General features: G+C 36.4%; 1 protein-coding gene across 5 annotated transcripts in view; it reads left to right on the top strand.

Moving 5' to 3' along the window:
* Positions 1-13,754, top strand: part of Rps6ka3 (ribosomal protein S6 kinase A3) — a 115,040-nt gene extending 101,286 nt beyond the window's left edge. For all 5 annotated transcript variants that reach the window (XM_077107680.1, XM_077107678.1, XM_077107679.1 and 2 more), the window contains 5 exons: positions 1,276-1,437; positions 2,473-2,549; positions 2,895-3,012; positions 7,850-7,990; positions 8,535-13,754. In XM_077107680.1, the coding sequence (XP_076963795.1) occupies positions 1,276-1,437; positions 2,473-2,549; positions 2,895-3,012; positions 7,850-7,990; positions 8,535-8,657 (621 nt within the window). In that variant the 3' untranslated portion in view covers positions 8,658-13,754. The remainder of the gene's footprint in view (positions 1-1,275; positions 1,438-2,472; positions 2,550-2,894; positions 3,013-7,849; positions 7,991-8,534) is intronic.
* Positions 13,755-16,963: the final 3,209 nt, after the last annotated feature.

Below are 16,963 nucleotides of genomic sequence, written 5' to 3'. Positions count from 1 at the left end.
AGGGAAATGGGGAGAAAAGGAAATCAGGAGTGAAGAAGGATAGAAAGCAAAGGAAACAAAGATTGCTTCTTCTTTACATTTTAATTGACAAATAAAATGGTATATATTTATGGTGTACAACATATTTTCATTCTTTTAGGAGTTCATTTTCAGAGCTTTATTCTCATTTTGTCTTTGCCCTTAGAAGCTAACAAATGGAAATTGTCATTTCTAGAGCTTTCTAACTGCTAATTAAGATTTGCCTAGTATTGTACCTTTAAATTAACAGAACTCAGTATTTACTGGAGAATTCATGACTTTGCAGTCATCTAAGTCTTCTATATTCTTTTTCCAGTATCTTATCAGTAATTAGTAAAATAGTAAGGAAGGAGAAGTAATACTCTGGATGTTAGGAACTAAAACTGAGATGATTGATTAGAATATCGACTTAGAATTTGGTGATGGAGAAACACAAGTCTAAAAAGCAGTTGTCAGAGAAGCATATGATAAAAGAAGTATTCAAGTAGGTTACTAGAGGAGGAAAATAATACAAAACTCTAAAGAAAATATATCTTTTTGCTTGTGTGACATATTCACTTCAAAAGGCAATACTTGAAAGAGGGTTTATTTTTTCCCTTCTCCCCTTTTATTCCTCAACACACGCCTATTCCATTTTGCTGTCAGTACATATTTGTCATGTGCCTACCTTGTATGCACTATTCCCATTACTTAGAATGACTTTATCCCACTGTACTATGATTTATTTATTGTGTTCTTCAGGTCTTAGATCAGATGCTATCCCCTCTAGAGACCTTCTTTTACAATGCTATTCAAAGTGACCTTTCCACCTACATCCCATTACTCAACCTGTCTGTTCTCTGCCCTTCCTACTTACCATGCAAGCTTTCAGTACAGAACAGCTGGGATCTTAAGTTTCTTGTTCACCAGTGTTTACTGTTCCTTATAGAATACCTAGTACATGATAGGCACTCAGTAAATATTGTGGAATGAGTGAATAACTTGGAGATAGATATTGTTTCTATTTGTATTTATCCTTAACCCAGTTGCTCAGTTGGATAAAGAGGGAAGAAGGAACTATTATTGTTCCTCCTCCTCCTTGCCCTGGAGTCTATGTAAGAGAATTATACTTACATTATCAGTATTTTATAATGTTGGGATAAGTTAAAGGTCAGGACTCATCATCTTGTTAAATGCATTGCTTCACATTTTGTGAATAACGTTTTATAATAGAAATGAATCATTAATGTTAACTCTTTAATTTGTATTTCAATTTAGGTGGTTCACAGGGACTTGAAACCTAGCAACATTCTTTATGTGGATGAGTCTGGTAATCCAGAATCTATTCGAATTTGTGATTTTGGCTTTGCAAAACAGCTGAGAGCGGAAAATGGTCTTCTCATGACTCCTTGTTATACTGCAAACTTTGTTGCACCAGAGGTAATTGTGAGAGAGTTTGCTTATGTATTTTAGTATGTAAAAAGTTGCTTGTTGTGTTTAATATAGAATAGTTAATCATTGTTAATTGAAGACTTATTGAACAAATAATTATGGTAAAATGCCAACCCTTTATTTTCCTGTTTAATGCTTCAATCACATCTGAGTGCCTACAAGAAAAAAAACCTAAATTCTTTAATATTACAAAATCTCTGCAGTCTCTACTATCCTTTACCTAAAGTTTGGCTACTCAGAACTTCTTGCCTATCACTGAGACTCCTCCGCCCTCTTTCCTCTATCATTTGAATGACCTCTGCCCTTACCCCTACCTCCTCCCTTTTCATACTGAATTCTTACTTATGGGTTGCACACAAGGTAGCTGCCCTCTAACCTTTCCTCTCTCCCCTTATCAATAATAAATTGAGGCTGAGGTTATGCTCAATGGTAGAGCACTTGCCTAGCATGTGAAATACAACTTCAGATATAATTTTGTTGTGATGTTTATCATGTTGAATTATTAACTATATATATTTCCCTGCCATATCTTGATTATTTTAGGAAATTGATCCTTTTTCTTATTTGTCATAGCTCATGCCTAATAATAATGATTATTAAATAATCACTATTGATTATTTGCTTGAGTGAATCAACTTATTCATATATTTTTTATATATGTGGTATTTTGCACTATATCATTTGTACTAGGTTATGTGTTATTAAAAGTATTGTCTGTAAATATTTCTCTAGTTCTATACAAAATATAAATTAATTAAAATAAGAAATTGATCAATTTGTTTTATATTTCTTTTTGTAACTACAGCAGCTCAATAATGTTATTCAAATACCAAATTAAATTTATATATACAAATTGTTGGTAGAATGTTCTAGAATAGATTTAATATGTTGCCTTGCTTGTCATTCATGTGCTGTTGAAGTTTTTCTTATACACTGATTTTGAAAATATAATTTAGTTCATAGTCCATCCAAATATATATAAAAAACAGTAGTGTGGTAATGCTAATCTTTTATTTTTTCCAGGTTTTAAAACGACAAGGCTATGATGCTGCTTGTGATATATGGAGTCTTGGTGTCCTCCTCTATACAATGCTTACTGGGTGAGTGTGTACCATTTATTCATCAATATTTTGCTTAAATTATGTAGGTTTTTAAAAATCCTTATGTTGTAATATCTTTCCATGTTTTATCATGCTTTCTTTTATATACATATAAAATAAAAACACTGCATTTATAGCTGTATCATCAATGTCTTGGTCTTAAGTTGATTTTAACTTAAAATATTTAGAGTACCATATATTTAGACTACTTTGGGCCATAGAGCATTGTTTTAATAAAGTATTGTATTAACTGAATTACTCAATACTTTTGGAAACTTCAACTGAATATAAAAATTACCAACCAAAAAATTTATTCATTAACATTTTAATTTTATTATAAACTAGTTACACTCCATTTGCAAATGGTCCTGATGATACACCAGAGGAAATATTGGCACGAATAGGTAGTGGAAAATTCTCACTGAGCGGCGGTTACTGGAATTCTGTTTCAGATACAGCAAAGGTAAGTATGGCTTCCTTGTACAAGCTCTTTTTTATTCCGTTTTGGTTTTGGTGCTAGGGATCAAATCCATCACCTTATACATAATAAATATGCACTGTACCACTGAGCTACATGCCCAGCACTGCTACAAGCTTTTGGCTCTTGAGAAAATAATTTGTCACAATCCATAGTGAGAAGAAATACTCTCAGTTAAAAATATCTGCTTAAGCCAGGTGAAGTGACATACACTTGTAATTCCAGCAACTTGGAGGCTGAGGCAGAATGATTGCAAGTTCAAGGACAGCCTGGGCATTTAGCAAAATACTAACCAAAATTTTTGAAGGGTATTGAGGATGTAACTCAGTCATAAAGTACTTTCCTAGCATACATGAGGCCCTGGGTTCAGTCCCTAGTTCTGAGGGGAAAAAAACTTACAAAGTAGTATATTGAAGTGATGTTAGTTCAAATAACTTGAACTCCAAAATGGACCATTTATTTTGTTTCTTTCCCAGAAGATGTCAGTTTGGCCTTATTATCCTTACAGATAAAGCTACTTCTTACTGACAAGCTTGATGGATAATAATGGTGGTAGTGTAGTCTTCATTTGTCTACTATGTGCATCACACTTGATTTCACCTCAGTGTCTCATGTAATACTCATAACAACTCTGTAAAATAGATGGTAGTATCCCCTTTAAAAAAGAAAACCAAGGATCAGAGTTTTAGTGTGAACTCGTCTATGGTTACGCACCGGGAACATGTAGATGCTTTAAATAAAATGTCTTATTCCAAAGCCCTTGTTCCCTAGAATAATTACACCATGTTCTAGTTTTGATTCATGTTAAGAAGAAAGAGTCTCAGCTGGGCATGGTGGCAAATGCCTGTAATCCCAGTGACTCAGGAGGCTGAGGCAGGAGGATTGCGAGTTCAAAGCCAGCCTAAATAAAATACAAAATACAAAAGAGTACTTGCCTAGCATGGACAAGGTCCTGGGTTCCATCCTCAGTGGTTGAGTGCCCCTGAGTTCAATCCCCGGTACCCAAAAAAATTAAAGAAGAAGAAAGGGGATTCATCTTTTTCACAATAAACAATAGCATAGTTTTATAACCTCTGCTTGAAGCCAATTGAAAAGCCCTTCTCTCTAGATCTGCCATCCCAAGAATACCACTGACTCTATGTTCAGTTTACTGGAAGAAAATTGTTTTTTTAAAAAAGTAAAGTTTTGGGGCTGGGGATGTGGCTCAAGCGGTAGCGCACTCGCCTGCCATACGTGTGGCCCGGGTTCGATCCTCAGCACCACATACAGACAAAGATGTTGTGTCCGCCAAATACTAAAAAATAAATATTAAAAAATTAAAAAAAAAAAGTAAAGTTTTACGCTTCAAAATAAGAAAAACATAAAGGAAATGAAGAAACATTGGTAAAAGTGCTGAGTTTTCTTAGGAATGGAAGCTTGAGTTGAGATGAATGTGTAAGTAAATAAAGCATATCAAAAATTTATATAGGTTCTTTTGGGATAAAGCATTAATCCTTAGCTAACCAGTTTAATGTATATACATTTAATATTTGTTTTTTTCACTGCACTTAAAATGAAATATTAGACTGGGGTGTACGTTGGTGGTAAAGCACATGCTTAACACACGAGGCACTGGGTTCAATTCCTAGCAGCACCACAAAAAAAAATTTCAATAAAATATTAGCCTTTGTTTCATTTTTCTGGGTACCTGTTTCCTTTGTAATTCTCTTAATGAGCACCTACAGTGTGCTTAATAAATGAAAGCTGTAGAGATAAAAGATAGAATTCCTGATCTCAGGGAGCTCAGAATCTAAGAGGCAGCCAGAAATGCACAATTGATAGGAATACTACAGAGTGCACAAGAGAAAATAGCTGATAAACCTTTGTGGCTCCCGCTTAGGATTGCGAGCTTACTCTGGGTTTTATGGAACTGTTAAAAATATTAAGTAGTGCAGTGAACAGATTTTCCTTTTTACAATCTGTGAAGTCTGCTACAAACTGTTATAATCCATTGAGAAGTATATCAATTAATGTTCCCAAATAGTGAAGTATCAAAAGCTACACATTTCTTGTTTTTTTTAGTAAACCAAGGCCAGTTGAGGCTATCTCTGTAATTTTCTCCTTATTTACTTTTATTCCAGTATGATTTTGGGTAGGAGAGAATAATATGGGTGAGGATGAAGATACATATAGAGCACAAAAAATTGTATCCAACTAACAGCCTGTCTTAAATTCCACATTATTACTAGTAACTTTTGCTAATATGTACAGTTAAGACTTGTCATTGCAAGCATGATGTAACACTGATTACTCACAAAGTAGGAGGGAGGGCTTTCTCTATCGATTTGGGTGTGTCCCTTTAATAGCAAGTTACATTATGTGAACATTATCAGTCCTTTCGTGCCATGTGTATCACATGTGGTTTTGAGAAGAATAGGAACATAGCCACCCTTTATTGAGCATTTAAATGACAAGGACTGTGTTATCACTTTTACCTACAGGACCATTTCATTCAGTATTTACTAACCTAATAAATATGGACATTACTTGTAAGATTTTGTATATTTCAGGTTATGAATGATGAGGACCTAAACTGGGGGGAGAGGGAGAAGGAAAGAAGTGGGTATCAAGCTTGCAGTTCACATTTCTACCTTGGGCAAACATTGCAGGGGGGTGTTCTTTCACCAAAAAGTAGAAAATGAAAGAAGCTTTGAGAAGAGCAGTGGTTACAGATTTGGACATAATGAATTTGAAATGCTTATGTGATATAATACTTGTATGTCCAATAGGCAACTGGCCATATGGATGCAGGTTTCAGAGAGAAGTTTGGGGTGAAGTTTGAAGTTAGGAATTGGTATCATCCATGATAACTAAAAAGCCAAGGAAGGAATTAAAGGGAGTGCCACTACTTAAAAGAGAAAGCCAGGACTGGAAATGCAGCTCAGTAGAAGAGTACTTGCCTAGCATGGACAAGGTCCTGGGTTCCATCCTCAGTGCCACAAGAAAATATGGAGAGAAAGAAAAAGCTGAGGAGGAGTGGCCATTGAATGGGGTAGCAGTAGGAGAGAGAAATTCAAAGTGACTTGGGCCAAAAATCAAGCACACAGATTAGATTAAAATTATGAATTTGGTTTTGTCCTGGACAGTTTTGCAATATTTTATTCATTTTAAGCACTTTGGCCCACTTTCAGAATTAGACAGGAGAGATCGCTACTTTGTTCACTTTTTCTTTTTTCTTTTTTAGACTCTTCCTTATTGACTGACTGACTGATTGATTGATTGAGATGGGGGTCTTTCTATGTTGCCCAGACTGGCTTTGAACTCCTGGGCTTAAGTAATCCTTTACCTGCTTCAGCCTCCCAAATAGCTAGTATAGGTGCACATCATCATACCCAGCTTTTGTTTTATTTCTAATTCTCTTCAGTAACTTATTCCTATTCTTAGCTGTTAATGATAACTAAAAGAAAGAAACCATACTGCCTAGTAGGAGAGTACTTGGAGCAACATTTTCCCAGTACCCCATATATAGTCAACCACTAGATTCTGTTAGTTCTTTCTTCTAAATATTCCATTTCCACCCATTTTTCTCCATCTCTTATATCCCTACTTGAAGCTGTCATTTTCTAAAATGGAGTCTCCAGGCTTGCCCCCTCAAATCCATTTTCCTCCTCACTTAGTGATTATGATCTCTCTAAACTATAAACTTATTACCCTCTTACCTCCAGAATACATCCAGGTTTGCTAATACAACTTACAAAGGCCTTCCTAATCTAATCCCTTCTCAGCTCTCCCACTTCATTGGCTGCCACATTCTCCTTGACAATTTGTACTGCACCCACATTACACTCCAGTCAGTTCCTCAACTATGACCTGTTCTCTTGAACCTGAGGTCTTTTCTCTAAATGCACTCCCTTCTATCTACCTGAAATGCTGTGTTTCCCCCTTCCCTTCTCTAATCCAGCTCCTGCTTATCCTTCAGGTTTCACCTTCCTCTTAAGAGGTCACTTTCAAGCCATCCCATCTAGTTGAGGTCAGGTGTCTCTTTATGTTCCTCTAGATACACCTTGTACTTACTTGTCCCTCCCGTCAAAGAACTTCTTGTTTGCTTTGTCTGTCCCTCACTGAATTGAAAGCTTCATGGAGTCAGAGTTCTTCTCTGACATTTATAAATGACAATTATGTTATCATTTGAAAAGGTGTAAAACCATGTGGTGATGACATGAATCTATATTCTATGCCTAGGAAGGTGTTTGGATATATACTCAATGTTAACAGTGATTGCCTCTGGAAGAGTGAAATTATGCGTGTTCTTTATGTTCTTTCATTTCTCTGTATTTTCTGGTTTATGTGTAATGCCTGTGAGTTGCTTTTGAAATAGAAAAAAAATTTTAAAGACTCCTCTAATCTTTGATGGGAGTATTGAGCCCTCTCCAATTGAATTCTTGTTATGGATGTTTATGTTCTGCTTTTCAATAGCAACACCAAAGTCTTAGGTAGTTGAAAATTATTTAGAAATAAACCTCCAAAAATGTCAGAAGCTCAAAAAATCTGAGGGGGAGAAGAGCCAGAATACTTAAATATATATAAAATGTGGTATACTGACCCTTTATTATGCACCAAAGTTATTGTTACTCAGGGAGGAGAAAAGAGAGATTGGAGTATTTTTTTTCCAAATTGTTATCTTGGCCAAATTGCTTTGAGCCCAAAGGGCTGCTACCAGGAAAGAACAGTGTCACAGAAGCTAAGCAAGAATCTTTACCAGGATCACATGCTACAGAAATAGAAGCAAAAAAATAATAGAGGGGGCATTCAACTTATTTTACTCTTTTTCTTCACATAACAGGACCTGGTGTCAAAGATGCTTCATGTAGACCCTCATCAGAGATTGACTGCTGCTCTTGTGCTCAGACATCCTTGGATTGTCCATTGGGATCAACTGCCACAATACCAACTCAACAGGCAGGACGCACCACATCTAGTAAAGGTGAGCAGCCCCATTCAGTCAGTGTTTTTGTATGTCCTCCAGAAGGGTCAGGGCCAGAAGAGACTCTGAAAAGCCCTCTCATGCCCTCAGCAACTTACCTTTACCTTCTAGTATGGGGTCCTCTTACATGGCTGACTTAGAAAAGTCAAGGCATGCCAAAATGTCAGTAATAAAATTAGTTTAAGTTGACTTTTAAATTTCTATCAGTCTACAGAAATAGGTATTCACTAACAATGAGGACAGATAAGTTTATGGATATTCCTTTTTTAATATATTAAGGATTGCAAAGTCACAAGTTGAATAGTCCTGAGAAAAATAAGGACCTCTTGTTTTAAACCCATCCCTATACTTTCAGATCTAATTCCAACCTCCCACATTGGCCTGAGTTTTAGTTAAATCAGAGGATTTGATCAATGTGGCTGTTTTCATTGTGAAAGTAATAAAATCTATGTACATTTGTATGCAAAAAAAATCTGGGGGAAAATGTTTATTTCATATTTGAGTACATATCACTTTTTTTGTTACCTTTCATTTCTTTTCTCAGGGTGCCATGGCAGCTACATATTCTGCTTTAAACCGTAATCAGTCACCAGTTTTGGAACCAGTAGGCCGCTCTACTCTTGCTCAGCGGAGAGGTATTAAAAAAATCACCTCAACAGCCCTGTGAAGTGACCTCAGTGAGATATTTGGTACCATGGTGTAAGCTGATAGCACAAGTTCTGGCGACAGGTAGCACATATCTGAGAGACACCTGCAAGCACACACTGTCCCAGCTGGTACCCATAATGCTGCTGCTCCTGCTGCTGCTCCTGCTTTCGTCTCTTCTCGCTTTAAATGATTGTTAGCAAGTTAGATTTTCCTGGAGCTTCGGATGAAATGAAAATGAAAACATGATGAAGATATATTCACTGAATCAACAAGAAAAATAATGAACATATGAATACCACCTAAAATACACTGAATAAAGTACTCTACACCATATAGCATTATTTTTATAGGAAATATTTCATGTCCCTTAAATATTCTTTGTTAGTTATAGGGATGGACAGTTTATGTTAAGCACTTAGCTTAAACAATCCGTTTATATTAGCACTGTATCCCTTGTGCCATCCAACATTTTGTATGTTTTTGTAAACAGTTCATATACAGTACATTTCTGTACTACTTTCTTTAATGTATACATGCCTTGTTTAACTTGGAATCTATTATTAATCAATTGACTATTAAATCTGATTAAATAGTTCACCTGGATTAACAGTATTGTTGGACAGCCCTAAAAATAGCCACATGTGGAACAGCTGTTGAATGTAATACTTTCAAAATGTACATATCTTTTCCCCATGTCTGTTTCACTGGTTCATTTGTTTCTTAATGTCAGGTGCTCTATTAGACTAACCTAGAGAGCTGTTATGGTACAGAAAGTTATCGTGTGTGGGGCATGAAATCAAGTGCACCTATGAAGTTAGTCCATATACTTTGCAACTCCTTAGGATTCTTTTTTCTTCAACTAAGGAAGTAATCCTTGCATTTTCACTCTTACATAGTATACATACTTAGTATTTGGCATATTACTTGGGATCTTGCCAGTATACATCAAAGGCCTTCAAGAGTCATGGTAAAAAGTTTGGTGAAGGAAAATATAGCAACCCATAATTGAAGTCCTATTGGGTATTTCGTGTTTAAATAAATACTCTATATTAAACACTAATTTGAATGTAGTAAAGTCCACAGGCCTCTATATGAAATTGGACTTAAAACTTTGTTATTTTAGGGAATAAAACATTCTTGATCAAACATTATCTGTTCTAACCTGAAATCATGGCTAAGTTAACCCAAGTGAATATTAATTGTTTTCTGAGTCTCTCCTGATGATTTAGACCCATGTAATTCTTCCTTTGATTTCAGAAATGACTGATTTTCATGATGGCTCCTGGGTCCACTTATATTGAAGTGTTCATTATCTACATCTAATTTGCTAGTTTCACGGGTTTTTTTGATGAAAGAAACTTCTGTACCCATCATTACCTATATCTTTGCCAAACTACCTAGCATACATCAAGATGTAATGTAAAAAACATAAGAGCAAGGAAAAAGTGATTTAACATACCTCATCAGGAATGTGCCCAAACAGATCTAAGTCATGTACTAAGCCATTTACATCAGAAATCTGCCAGAAGCTTTAAATCTTCCCATAAGAATGTTCAGCCAAGAGAGTGTGCTTTATCTAAATGTTTTGAAAGCCACTTTTAATTCCTTAATTTCTCCTATATGCAATTAAAGAGAAAGAGGAAATTTATAACATTCCTTTTTGCCCAACAACACATAAAACCCAACCAAACAACATAAAATGATAGTTGCATAGAAACCAAATGTACGTTTACCTTCTAAATGAAAAATATAAAAGAGGAAGGTTATCAGAAGATCTAGATAAAAAAATTTTTAAGCTCTTGAGTGTACGGATGCTAACTATTAAAAGCTGCTTTCTGTTGCTTGGAAAGAAAGCTGTTTTTTTTTCCTTTTCTGTTCAGTTTTTCAAGCCATGGTCAACCCAAATTCTTGTCACTTTTTAACTGTTAATATAATTCTGAGCAAAAAATATATTTTCAGATTTTTGCCAGTGATGTTACCCATTGTCCACCATCATCTTTTAGAACTAGAAGTAAATATATAAATCCTTATAAGTTACCTGGTTAGATTTTATCATATTGCATGTAAGGAACCTGTGACCCAAATCAAAGGCTAGAATTTTTCTCTCCATTTCATTTTTTTTTCTTCTTAACACCATGCTGCCTTTCCTTCATATTATCCCCGACCAGTAGCCAAATTAAAAAAAAAATTCTTAAGGTAGTCATCTACTTTTATATGATACCAAGATTTTTTTTCCTTTCAAGGATCATTGCCTTCTTTATCTAGTCAAACTGTCAGTTTATTGGAGAAAAGCAAAAGTGAAGGCTTTCTGCCTAAAATGCAGTTTATTAACTTAAATTGTTCTCTCTGTGGTTCTGATGTTCTCATTGCCTTTGGGCAGACTTGGCCAACAATGTGCTCCAAGTGTAGTGCTTGTGCTTAGTTAAACTTGTCATTAATTTCTCAAAGTCCCAGTTCTTCCAGACCTCTATGGTTATGGTATTGAGAACCCTGAAATCTTTTGCCCTTTACAAGTTGCTGCCAACTTTTCAAGCTTCTCCCAGGAGTTGTTAGTCCAGTCTTAAAGATATCAGTACCTTTTACAAACTTCCTCTTTGTTTATAATACACAATAATATTCAGAATGATAGATTGCATTTAACATTGCCAAGCATGCACTGGAAAGTATGAATTACACTACCATGCGTTTTGTATCTTCCCTTTCGAGTAATGATATTAAATGAAGGTAAGTCTTTTGTCCATTTTTTTTCCTTTTTATGAATCATTTCAGCTCTTCCTGGTTTATAGTGATATCTTCTTTCTAAATACATTAGACCCTTGATTTTAACAGATTTTATGTGAGTACCTTTACAACCCCAGAAGCAACCCCAGAAGTCCAAAAATGTGATCTTGGTAGAACCTAACATCAAGATGCTGTGAGGCTGCCATGTGGGAAAAGTCACTTTTGAGTGTCCGAAGAAAGGGTGTGGTGTCTATGCAGTAGAATTTACCCATTTCATATGCATTGCACTCCAGTGAGTGGTTTCCAATCAAGCGTTTCCTGTCTTTTTTAAAGAAGTGACTGCTGTTGGGATCAGGTACATCAGGGGAGATGGGGCTTTTCATTTAGCTGTGACATGTACCCTCAGCCCAGGCAAGATTTGAACAGGGTGGGTGAGTGCAAAGACTCCAAGAGAAGATAGAATGTGTTTGGCAGGAACAGGACTTGGTAGGTCCACTCTAGAATGAGAGTTGGCATTCAAGATTTAAGGACCTTGGCACAGATGTGCTTAATTATATTGAAGCCAGCAGTGCACATTCCTTGGCCTTGATAAATGACTTACCACTTTTTCAGCTGGCTTTACTATATTTTATAGAGTAAACTAGATCTTATAGTGGTATTGAACATTTGAGATTTAGGAAGGTATTAGGACAGATAGCTCAGGAATGTAAAAGGTCTATTTTCTGTGATTCATAAATACATAAGATTCCTTGGCTGATCTTGGTGCTTAAACCAGAAGGTTCCAGTTTAGATCTCTCTGTCCTGAAAGGTTCAATTCCCTGTGGCTAATTTTAAACTGGATGTATACTTTGAGCCTTATTTAATTCACAGATAAGTTGACTTAAGTCAGTATTTTTATTTCAATTAATGAAAATAGCCCTCTTTCAGCCCCAGGTTGCTTACATTTTACTGGTCTCCCCCTAGTGACCATTAGTGGAGACCAATTAACGAAAGAATAAATTCACTTTCTTGAGACTGTGGTATTCTACAGAGCCACACTTAACCACTTTTAGCAGTGAAGAATCTACAGAATGATGATACCCAAATATGGATACCAAGAAGAATTTGTATCTACAATGTGCTTTATGTATTTTTGACACTGCTGCATTCTGTGTGATCAAGTGACTTGTAACTGGTTCCAATGTGACTGAGTGTTCTCAAAGAATAGTAACTAAGTCAACTTAATTTTCTTAAGTCTTGTATTACTATCAATCTCACATTTACCACTTTGATTCCAGTCTTTTAACTGTTAATAACAGAGCATACCAAGGGTTGGGATGAGAGCCTACTTCCTACCTCTTCAGGCACTTTCCTCATTGTTTTGCCATATAACCTTGAACTGCATGATAAGCTGTTTAAATGTCCATGACTTCTCCCAGAGTAACTAGCAAAGTATATGACATTTTGAATAGAGATTAGTGGAAAAGAAATTTAGAGATAGAAGTTCAGAGGTGCAAACCTTAAGAAAATGTCTTTAGAGCACATACCATTTGAGTAAAGTATATGTAAATGTATATGAAAAGAGAGTTGCTATAATAGTCCTCTCTAAGTAGATTAGTTCAATATCTAATGGAAGTGATCATCTTTACTCCTATTATCACTGTAGTACTGATTGAACTGTGTACTGAGTCTTTCAAACAAGTATTTAAAATAGAACTTTTAAATACAAAGCAAGGACATAAGGATAAAGATTTTGGTTTGTGTGTCTATATGTGTAGTTTACCATCTAAAGCTTTGTTTTTTTAATTTAAAAAAGCTTCAAGGTATTGCCATTCATTAGCATCCTTAGTGATTATGGGTGATGAGTTTGTAATTCCTAAAATCATATACATATATTAGTTTTATCTTAATTTTTGCCCTAAACAAAAGGGAAGGTCTACACCTATGGGATGTAATTATTTTGCCTTTTTCTCCATGGGTGGGAATGGGATAGGTATCTCTTCAGCAGTTTTTAAAAAAGAAAAATCACAAATATTTTTCTACTATTATATATGATCTTACTTTATACTAGTTTCTCTCTAGTAAAGGCATGCCAGAAGCCCAAGGTACCATATCACAAGTTCTTACATACTGTACCCTTTATTGGTGGTTAAATCACATCAGATGCTTGGCACTGCTGCCATATAATTATGAATTGCTTGTAAAGGATCAAATATCACTGAATACTTTAAATTGTTTTACTTAAGAGTCTAATCTGGGAAGTTTGCAAATCGTACTATTAATGTGTAATCTAAGCTCTTTCAGATGTATCCATGAATAATCCTGGAACAATATTGCTTGTATTCCTGTCATAGAACAGGTTTTGTAATCTTTAAAAGAAATGAAAATTTATATAATAAAGTTTCAGATAAATTCACATATGTCCCTTTTATCAGATTATTTTGATTATATGATGATCAAACCTTATAATACGAAATTATTCTATCCAAAGCATATTTTTGAAATTGTATTAATAGAACTTAAAACAGGAATATTTCTGAAATAAGTTCAAAATAATTTTGTTATGCATCATCTTGTTTGACCCAAAGGTCCTGTCAGATCAGACACACATAACTCACATTAGTTACACATCTTACCAATACAAAACCTGATTAATGATTTGAAAGATACAAGTTAGTCAGTAGGCACAAATGAAACATTCTTTTCTTGGAGAAGTTCAAAATGATCAGATTCTACTCCAAAAATGCCCCTTTCCTTCCTCATTACAGTATATTTTGGGTTCAGAATTAAAGGATAAATTTCCTGGTGAATTTATATGTGGAGACTTTGTTCAAACAAAGGGAGTCATTTGCTTTTTCAGCTTCGCCTTTTCATACCTCATTATTTACACAACTTAATGATGAGCCCCTGTTCTCTCCAGTCAGCCATACATCATGAATTGCAGGTTTTACAATAAACCATCTATAAAGACCAAGTATATCTTTTTTTTGGGGGGGGGGTGCTGATGATTAAATCCAGGGGCACTCAACCACTGAGCCACATCCCCAGCCCTTTTTATATTATTTAGAGACAGCGTCTTGCTAAGTTGCTTAGGGCCTCATTAAGTTGCTGAGGCTCACTTTGAACTTTCGATCCTCCTGCCTCAACCACCAGAGCCCCTAGGATTATAAGCATGCACCACCATGCCAAGCTGACAAAGTATATCTTGCTAAAAGCATTTAGAAGGATTTTTCCTTTGTCTTTCTACTAGCAAGTCTCATTAGCATGTTTGAAAGGAAATTTGAGGTCACTGATTTCTAATAGAGAGGGTACTTAATAAGCCTGAAGTTACCCCTTTTCCTGTAAATGTTTTTATATTCTGAAATACCACAAATTGGGTGGCCTAAACAATAGAAATTTATTTTCTCAAAGTTCTGAAAGCTGAAGTCCAAGATTCAGGTGCCTGCAAGCTGTGACCTCTGACTATAGATGGTGCCCTCTTTCTGCACCATGAATGTCCTTCCTCCTCCTCCTCCTCCTCCTCCTCCTCCTCCTCCTCTTCCCCTTCCTCCCCTTCCTTCTTCTCCTTCTCCTTCGGATTGAACACAGAACTTTGCTCATGCTAGTTAAGTTCTCTACCACTGAGCTACATGTCCAGCCTGTTCCTTTGTATAAGGACACCAATCATATTGCCTTAGGACCCTATCCTAATGGTCTCAATTCAGTCACGTCTCAAAATACTGTGATATTTAATTCTGAGGTACTAGGTGTTGGAAATTCAACTTATGAATTTGGAGAAGACAATTCATCCCATAACAGTTGGTGCCGCAGTCTGGCTGGGCACAAAATAACCGAGCCGCCACCAAGCCTTGTAGGTTCAAACAGCAACTCTTTGTTCCTGAACTCTCACCGGCACTCTACACACACTTCCCGGGAACACACTCCCTCCACCGGGCTCCTCGCGCCAATTCTCTCAGAACCCCACGAGAACTCAATGGGAACTCCAAAGTAGCGGGCACCCAAGGCAGCAGGATCCGCCCTAATCCTGGAGCCGCCCTATTCCCCCCCCCCCCAGGATCTGCCCTAATCCTGGAGCCGCCCTAATCCCACAGCAGTGTCACCTTTCAACCATTCCCTCTGGCAAAAATGCCAGGTGTCATTCTGACTAAACTGTGGCTCTCAACAAGTTGGTTTAGGTGTTAGCCGCTTATATAGATTTGGGTATTCAGATATGATGGCCAGTGGTAAGTTCTAGTTGGCATTATACTGAGACACTGTAAGGATGTTAACTGTATTTGTTTTCTGTCACTTTTGGAATAACCACAAATTTAGTGACTCAAAACAATGAAAATTTATTATCTTACAGTTCTAAAGGCTGGAAGTTTAATTTGGGTGCCACTGGGCTAAAAAAAAAAGGGTCTCAAGCTAGGCTGTACTTCTTATTTTTTAATACCTTTATTTATTTTTATGTGGTGCTGAGGATCGAACCCAGGGTCTTGCACGTGCTAAGCATGTGCTCTGCCGCTGAGCCACAATTCCAGCCCTAGGTTGTACTTCTTTCAGGAGGTTCTTGGTTAGAAGTGTTTCCTAGTCTTTTCCAGTTTCTAAAGACCACTTGTATCGCTTGACTCATGGAACCCTTCCTCCATCTTCAAAAGCAGCAGCATGCCTGGGGCTGCAGGGGCAGCTCAGTATTAAGAGTGCTTGCCTAGCACTCTGGAGGCCCTGGGTTCCATCCCCAGCACTGCAAAAACCAAACAAACAACAAAAAATACAGCAATAGCAGTCTGGTCCTCTTCATATGCATCTATCTCTCTGACCTCTTTCTTCTGCCTATTTCACTTAGGATTTGTATGATTAGATCTGATCTATGGAGATGATCTAGGATAATCGCTCCATCTCATGGTCAACTGATTAGCAACCTTCATTGCTTCTGCAACCTAAATTCCCTTTCACCGTGTGAGATAATATACACAGTTTCTAGGGATTTAGACATGGATATCTTTAGAGTTTACTAGGCTACTTGCCATGATTATCTGGAGAAATTCCTGACTCCTTAAGCTGACCTGGAGTAGGAGTATTTGTCATGTTCATGCTTTCTGCAGTTTTGTGTTAATGTACCTTGGATTGATAGAATTGACACTAAAAAATATAGGTAAAGGAAGTGTAGGATGATGCTTTAAAAATATATATACAGGCTGCCTAGGAATTAGGGTAGACATTCCAAGGAAACTGATTAAGCTGAGGCCTAAAAGAGGAAAGGTGAAGAAGAGAACAAAATGTATGGAGATTCAGACAGATTGGAGGTTCTTGAGAAAACAAAATGTTTTGTATATGTAGAGCTTAAAATGTAAGAAGACTTGAGGCTTAAGAGGTAGGCAGAGGCCAGATATTCAAAAGCATAGTTAATCTTATTAAAAATTTAAATTTCATCCACTCTATTTCCTTTACCACTCAGAATGAACCTCATGGCCTCGTAATTGATCATCTGAACTTTTCTCTCAGAAGCACTCTGAACTTCCTAACCTCTTTGCCTTTATACTGCAGCCATTGAACAAAACTCCAATCTTGGATTGTTTTGGTTTATGCTGTGTATACACTTCTGGACACTGTATGTTGGAAGAAACCATACAATTATGCAAGCTG

This window comes from Callospermophilus lateralis, chromosome X (genome assembly GCF_048772815.1).
Source record: "Callospermophilus lateralis isolate mCalLat2 chromosome X, mCalLat2.hap1, whole genome shotgun sequence".
Taxonomy (NCBI): domain Eukaryota; kingdom Metazoa; phylum Chordata; class Mammalia; order Rodentia; family Sciuridae; genus Callospermophilus; species Callospermophilus lateralis.
The sequence above is the reverse complement of the archived record's forward strand: the minus strand, read 5'-3'. Positions and strand labels throughout refer to the sequence as shown.